Source organism: Carassius carassius, chromosome 41 (assembly GCF_963082965.1).
Source record: "Carassius carassius chromosome 41, fCarCar2.1, whole genome shotgun sequence".
In the NCBI taxonomy this organism is placed as follows: Eukaryota; Metazoa; Chordata; class Actinopteri; order Cypriniformes; family Cyprinidae; genus Carassius; species Carassius carassius.
Window position 1 is genome coordinate 8,904,143 of NC_081795.1, and position 8,580 is coordinate 8,912,722.

The 8,580-nt window shown below is 34.8% G+C and overlaps 1 protein-coding gene across 1 annotated transcript in view; it reads left to right on the forward strand.

Annotated features, from left to right (window-relative positions):
• The window catches only part of LOC132123580 (tsukushi), an 11,196-nt gene extending 10,181 nt beyond the window's left edge, over positions 1-1,015 (forward strand). The window contains exon 2 of the mRNA XM_059534314.1: positions 1-1,015. This exon is cut by the window's left edge and continues 953 nt beyond it. Within this exon, the coding sequence (XP_059390297.1) occupies positions 1-97 (97 nt within the window). The 3' untranslated portion in view covers positions 98-1,015.
• The last annotated feature ends 7,565 nt before the right edge of the window (positions 1,016-8,580 follow it).

The following is an 8,580-nucleotide window of genomic DNA, read 5'->3' on the forward strand; positions in this document are numbered from 1 at the left end:
CTGGAAGACACACAAGCAAGGACAGTTTCACAGACAGATTGGACAAGCCAAACCCAATGATATACTTACCTGTGACAATGCAGGAATGATCTTGTGAGCCTGAAGTGCCAAGAAAGACTTGTTTTCTCATCTCTGTGCCTTCTTAGTATCTCATAAGATCTTTTATTTTTTGTAATTCAAGATTGCATCATATTTGCACATACTATGCCAACTAAGGTCCTTTATTTTAAGCGTTGAGCACATTTAAGCACGCACAGTACATTGCAATGACTCATGCACTTTAGTTACAATTCACTTAATATGTAACCTGAGATTTGCAGTGTGTTGTCAGCTCTGATGTTTTTTTTTTTTCTTAAGTCTTAAAGTTTCATAAGTTGTGTATTCAAACACTTTGTACAAACACCAGTATTGCAGGTCAGTTTAGAAGTCATGGTGCCTTAAATTGTAAGTCATTATGTATTTCGAAATGATACATTTCTAATGCTTGGATGCCCCCATGACCATACAGTATGTCATCATTTTTGAATGATCATAAAAGCTGTACAGTTTACACTAATGCATAATTAAATGTATATATTTTCAAAAGGTTTATAATGATTTGACCTTAAACACTGAAGGCAATACAATTTGGTATATTTAATTTAGGTGTTTTTACTAGGTTGAAAGTGGGGCATTTTTGACAGAAGCACAAAGAATAAAATACAATATGTGGAATGTACATTTTGCTTTTGCAATGTTCTCCTCATACTGAGCCTAAAATATGATTTACAAACTACAAAATCACATAACGTAGACTGTCACTTAAAATGTAACATTGAGTTCACATCTCTTTCTAATTCCTAAATTGTCATTTCACAGATGTTTACTTGATGTTGCTCTGAAATTTTGCACTTTTAATGTTCTTAAGAAATTTGTATGGATTAAAAAAAGATGGTTGTTCATCATGTGAGCCGAGGTATGGTTGATGTTTGTACAAAACTATACTCCTAATAAAAAATACTCAACTTTACACATATGCCAGTATGTTTATGCTCAGTTTTGTGATTTAAAGCTCACTTCCCCAAACTGTAAACTTCCAAAGTTAAGCCAGGGCCGTTGTGCATTTCAGCACATCTTTCTGAGTCACGCAGTGTGTTTATAGTTTTAATACAGGCCTAACTAATGTGGCTCTCCTCAGTCTAACCCACTCAGACAGCCATGATTAAAAAACACACCCAGTGTTTTATCCTACACTTATTTTACAAGAATAAGGCATTATCCATTCACTCATACTAACCATGGACAGCTGTTTTAGGCGAACAGAAGACTTGATGGCTGAATTGGAACAGATGACTTCAGCCTGTCAGGCTTTTAGGCAACACAGACCAAGTATTCATATATCCCCTTAGCTGCTCTGAATTATTGCCAAGATCCAGCACTTTGAAATTCTAGGAGACTAATGCCAAAGACACCTCCCCCTCTTCTTTTCTACACAAAAGCTTAGTGGAAAAGAAAGGTTTCCTTAACGGCTCAACTTTCTCTTCATTACTTTGCACTCTCTTCTATGCTCAGGATAAGTAATGTAAATAAACGGGCTAAATCGGAACAACAGTCAACAACAAACAGTCAGTGAATGTTATCATTACTTTTTCCCCATTTTCTGTGATTTCTCAAAAACACCATTTTAAGAAAGCGAAATCCTTCAAAATAGATTAGCTTTTCCTGAAGGAAATCCCATTGCTGTAAGGCAGCAAAAGATTAACTTTGTCTCTGTGTTAATAAAAAGTCCAATCACAATTTAGTAAGCAAAGGAATGAAAAGAAAAAAATAAGACCAATTGCAAACCAGTAGGATGCACATATTAGGAAGGGTTTTTTTTTCCTTTTTTGCATGTAAAAACACAAGACGCATGGCATGTCTAGAAAACGTTTTTAAGTTTAACTTTTAACATGTGCAACAGTCAGAGAAATCCATCTACTGTAGCATGAACTGTACAACAACATTTTGTAACACTGAAAAACAATGGGAAAACTGCAGAAAATCCTGTTTCTTTGCCATGACACTACACTACATCACATGTTTTTAAACACAAAAAGCAATCTATTTTAAAATGAGATATTCTATATTTATTCTTACATTGTTTTAAAAATGATAGCCTTTTAAAAACCCTAAAGGAGGAGACGTTGATTACTTATTTGTTGACATTGGTAAGTCAACTGTACCATAGTGACCTACTAAACAAATCCAAATCCAAAAACAAATTAAAGTTCTCTTAAAGTTCTCATGTGCTTCTTTGAATAAACAAAGGCAGGCCAGTAATTATTCTTGGCTGGTATCTAGTTCACCATGCCTTAAAAAAGACACCACGTAAAAAGCAAACAACATTGTTCTCTGGATTTCACATCCTTAACACAATGTGTACCAGTTTTTTTATAATTATTATTATTTGTTTCTATTTGTCTTTATTTTTGCTCTAAAAATTCTCTAAAGTATTCAGAAGTTTTTTTCCTCACAATTCTTTTTCATAATTTTGACAATCTCAGAACTGTCAGATATAAACTTCGAGTTTATGTCTGTAAATTTCTGTTTTTGTTTCCCCCATAGAATTAAAAAATAATAATAATTAAGAGGGTAATTGCAATTTGTCATTTTAAAATTACTGCAGTTCCGTGGGGAAAAAAGGTCAGAATTTGAGATTTAAACTCAGAGTTCTGACTTGCTCATAATTCTGCGTTTACATCTCACAAATCTGACTTTTATTCTCTTAATTATGAGTTTGTATCTCACAATTTAACATTTTGAGAAAAACAAGTATGAATTGTGAGATATAAACTCGGAATTATGAGCAAGTCAGAACTCTGAGTTTAAAGAACTGTGAAGGAAAAAAATGTCAGAATTTTGAAATAAATAGTCACATATTTTTATTCTGCGGTGGAAAGGATCTTCCATGTGTTGCAGTGCACAAAAGTTTTATTCTCAAGCTGCTGCTGGAGTCAGACGCAGTACACTCATCTTCATTCCCTTTTGTTAAAGACTCAGCATAAGTCTCAAAGTATCAGAAAACCAACACAATAGAGGCTTTCTCACTGTAACACTGCATGCAAGAGAAAAGCTTTATTTTGCACCAGAATCGAAACACCAGGCTCTGTGTTCGCACGTCACGCTCAACCGGGTTAGTGTTTTGTGTCAGAACAGGCCATTTGATGTAGCTAAACTCCCTTGAGAGGTGCTGACCACCGAATAATGTTTACATTCTATGTAATGCATTAGTGCAATACCATCAGACAGTACACTTGTCATTTTGCATACTTCTGCAGGATGCAGGATTCAAAAAACCTCAGAAGACCTGTTCTGATCATATGGGAAAAAGAGCCTTGTTGTACATTTAGTGAAGGCTGAGGAAGTGCCTATTGAGTAATCTGATCAGGGAGCAATCTGTACTGCCAATAAACCATTCTTTTTGGGGACTGCACCATTCAGAGGACACTAATCTGCCTTTTCATTTATGAACAAAAATTATTTGTACAGTACATGGCTCTGATCATTAGTTAATTCCTTTGTATGACATTGTATGCATCAAACACATGGACAAAATTGCCAGTTTAGTCACTGTTGTTTGCTTCTGAGCACAGGCCTGTGAGTGTTTGCTTTTACTCATCTGCTTTAAGCCATGTGGGTTGACCAGCACACACTCATTCCTGGGTGGTCACTGTCCAGTTTCCTGTTTTGACTGATAACAACAAGGATCTGAGATCAGATTCACTTTCAGACCTGTAAAACGGCCGTAAATGAAGTTTACAAAAGTTCTTCTGCACAAGCATTAATATGACTCAACTAAATGGTTAAATGATTTAGTTAGCACTTGCGTAACTTGGGTTGGGTGTTGTACCACAGCTTTCCAAGAAAAACAGACATATCCTGAGAGTGTGAGCCCACACTGACGTCCTACACATCTGGTGACCATTAAGGTCCATTGACTCCAGTTATTCTATGCAGGAAACAATCGCACATAATAGACCTTCTGAGGGAGCCTCCCTGTGCCAAAATACTACCTGGATCTCATTTGTTGCTTAAAGTGATCAGGAATCTTTTTATATTACAGTTAATGACCACATTTATCACAAAAATAACAAGTTTGGAATAACATGAGGGTGAGTAAATAATGAAAGAATTGTAATTAAACATTGGATTTAGCATATATTATACTCAAAGGATTTGAATATTTGAAACCTTAACTTTCCAGGTTTGCCTTTGTAATATAAATTGAACTTCCTTTAGAGATCTCAAGTAAATTGATAAAGTGTGATATATTGCATATCAAGACAATGTGAAGGTAATTTGTCTTAAAGCAACAGAGCACCAGCAGCAGGTTCTGTTTAAGCCTGGCTTTATCTGCAGCTGCTGTGTAATTGCCCGCACATGCATGCCCCTTTTTGCTTCAACTATAGTCCAGATTGCCCAGCTGACTGCTGAGAAACTATGTACTTTGAGCACCACCATGTGGCTACAGCAGAAACCATTTAAGTTAAACTTCTCTACTTCATGGAATTTCACTGACAGAATGTGTTATACATGGCACCATGCAACAATTTTACCTAAATAAATAGTAATAATAATAATAATTCAGCCAAAACAACTGTGGCGTTTCGTGGTATGTATATCTTAGTTTAAATCACTCAAGACTCAAAACATTAAATGGATAAACAAATGAATAAACATCAAATCACTTGTTTTATTTTAATATGTTTGCAGTGTTAGTCTAGGTCCCAGCATTCGTGTCCAAGTTTCAGTTCAGTTATAATGGAAGGACAGCAGTGATTGAAAGTGATTTCCCTGCTCCAGCAGGAAGGATGTGATAGCCTACATGTTTCCCTTTAGTGTTTGATGAACTTGCATTAACTTCCTCAAGTGTACATTTACAATACGGCTGAAGCTGCCAGCTGCCTGGTTTTACCGAAAGAGAAGCCAATTTTCCTGCAGTGAATAAAGAGAGTGTTTGGAAGGGTTTAGAAAATGTAAAGTACCTTTTGTTGTTGGTTGTTGACTGTGAAAGCTCTTACGATTCTGTTCTGAGGTTGCGAGGACTGTCAACAGATAGTATGCTGTGGATTATAGCCTATAAATATTATAAAGGATGAAAAGCGCTTACATGTGTTCCTTGACGTTTCTGGCACTTTTATGTATCTTAAAAGGTAAGTTACTTCTCTAATTAATAACTGAAGCTGCTGCACCTTTAAATGTACTTTCCATGACTCTAAATAATGCAGTATTGTAAACGTTCACAAAGTGACATTTGCAGAGTGGAAACATTTTCGCAACTTTCGCGTGTTCTTGCGAACGAAAATATTTACGCACCTTTCGCTTTCTCACGATGTTTCAGGTTTATGCTTCAGGTTTTTTTTTTTTTGTTAATAGCCTATTGTGTACGATGTTCTTGTTCACGCGTTTGTCGGAAGCTCTCGAATCACTAAAGTCATTTTAAGGGCTCAATAATAAGACAGTCTATATAAAGTCCTTTGTATAAGCCTAACTAAAACTCGCTTGTTTTTTGTTTTTATTCTCATTTCAGTAACGTTAAGTGAACTGTGCTTAACTGTTCGAGCAAGTCGTGCTAAAAAGTTTGTGGCGGAGGGCGGGAGTCTCCAGTTGAGCTGTGAAGTACAACATTGTGGTCTTCCTGTCTGGACTGGGGGATGGTATTTCCAGGAACTGGACAGAAAAGGATTTACTTTACTCACTCCCTCTGAACGAATCAAGATGTCCAATTACAGCTCAACAGCCAATAGCACACATCTGTTACTCCATATTCACAACATCAACCAGTCAGATGCTGGAGCATACATGTGCCAGACATCCTGGCCTAATAATATAATTAGCAAAGGACACTTGACATATGTTAATGTGACTGCAGGTATATATGCATGCAGGACAAGCCGTTGTTTTGAAATGATGTTTCAGTTTTTGGTTTCATAATTTCCATGCAATATATTGCTATTAATAAAATGTTTATTTCTGTATAGCAGCAGGAGCAGCAGCAGCAGACTCATCAGACAGAAGCCTCTCTCATAGAGTTCTGCTTTGTTTTGGTGCCTTGATGTGTTTTCCTGTTGTTTTGGGATTTGTTTGGTGTCTCACCCGGGATCATCATCCACCACCACCCCCTGTCCCGCCTCACCCCCGCATGTCCTGTGAGACAGGAGTCAACTCCATCATTCTGCAAATGTGTATCATTATCACTTAACGTATCGATCTTAAATATTAAATTTTTTTAATGACTTGTTTTCTTGTTCTAGATGCATATAGAGTGAAACCAAAAAAGGAAGTAAGTACATCAGTACATTGTGTGTTCTGATAAGAATCTAATTTGTTTAATCACTGAATATGATCAATTTATTTACTTGTCATTATTTGTGTAGGTGGTGTATGCAGAAGTTGCACTGAATGAATCAAGGCGGCAGAATGATCATCCAAAACAAGCTTCTGAGCCAACTTTCTATTCCTCTGTGCATTTCTCCTGAACAAAGATATCTTGCATTTCTATCTCATAGACATGGGTTATTTTCAATACCAGAGCAAATATAACTGTAAACACTTTGGCAGTACAGTTGAATTGAAATAGACAAGACTGACTTTGGATCCTTTGAAATGTTAATACTACTGTAGCAATGTTACACTTTGATCTTTACAGTGGTTGTAAAGCCATACTGAACAGTGATGTTCTTCCAGAAACACTGTCGAATGTTTGTTTGTGTATGTAGAATGTGAGATTGTAGCTGAAATAAAAAGAGATGTAACTGAGCAAACGGAACTGGTGTCGTTTTTTAAATGCTTTACACAACAGACAGGTATTTGACACAAAATACGTTTTATTTTATAATAAATTCTTAATGGCACATGCCATAACCAAATATACATATACATCATCTTTTAAATTATCTGTTATTTTAATTTGACTCTGTGCATTTTTTTTTTACGTAACATAACATTTCAAAAGCAATAAATTATGACAGAACAAACACATATGCCAACACATTTTATGTCAAAGTTTGTCACTATTGTACAAGAACATTTAACGCTCTCTGTAGTCTAATGCCCTCACCAGTGAGTACAGCTGAAAATTAACAGAATCATAAGGAATGAGGAGACACACACATATGTAAATAAATCCTTCAAAAATTGTTCAAAAATTATTCTGCCAGCCAAAGTTGAATAACAAAGCATTTACAAAAAAGACTTGAAATTAAGAACCATGCTTATGTGTCTGTGCTTTCTCAAGTGTGTTTGAGAGTTCAAAATGAAAGTAGTAGTAAATAATAAGCAGTTAAGAAGTAAATAATTTCCTTTTTTTTGGTTCAATTGTGCAAATATATATATGCTCAATAAAGCTAGCAATAGCTGCCAACCAAGTGTTGAACAAATATACTGAAGTCCTTATTTAGAGAACTAAATATACACTGAAATGAATGGACCAATTTTGCTTTAAAAATATAATAAAATGTGTCTTCGCCATCCATGCAAGGTTATGTTATGTTTTATTTATTTATTTATTTTTTGTCAAACCTCTTCCCCTTTTACCACAAATAAACCTTGGCAATCTTCATCTTTGGTTACCCTCAGGAAAGGTAAATTTGACCTTTTCACATCACTCAAAATAACAGAACTGACTCAATCCTCAGCAGAGCAGTTAGTGTACAGTATTTTAAGGCTTATACTGAAGGGCGGCGTTACAAGACTCAAAATGACCCGTAATCTCTGCAAAAGACGGAGTACAGTACAGGTGCTTATAATGATACTTTGTAGTCCTTATCTCTTGTAACATTTAATGACTGAGAACTCTTCAAGTATTTCAAATGGTTGTGTTAATATTGTGCGTCTATTTTAAAAGCAATTGCAGTTAGGCAAGAATAGTTTCAACACTTGTTTGAGCACAACATTTACAATGTTGGAAAAACAGAGACATTTGTTCCTTTTTTTTTTTTTTTACTAAGACTGGTGTTCATTTCTGTTTTCTAAACCCTTATTGTGTGTTTGTAGGATCAGTTCTTACAATAGTATTTAGCTGTTTATTATGCTGAACAGTGATAACTGTCGCAATGGAAAGAGATAATGGTCCCTTTCTCTTGCCTAGAAAGACAAAGAACAAACACAGTGGGTAAATTGAGTACTTTTTAGAGTGCACAGATTCACTAAAGCACAGTACATATAAACTAAGATAGACACTTATTTTCTTTTTGATCTGATACCAAGTACTATGTATAACTGCTATTTCTGACGTCAATATAAATACAGATAGATTTATATTTTTAAATTTCATTTGGAATCTAGTTTACGTTTTAATATTTAAAATTTTTTATATCCATTATATATCCATAATTACCATTAAAAGGGGCTAAATCAGAAATGATGAGACTCATTTGTTAACAACACTATAGAACACATTTCAGTATTTCTATTCTGATGAGTAAAAGGAGATATAGTTCTTACTATTCTTTCCATATGTAAAGTATATTTTTATACTATATATATATATATATATATATATATATATATATATATATATATATATATATATTCATTTCAAATGTTTGATCCACATTTATT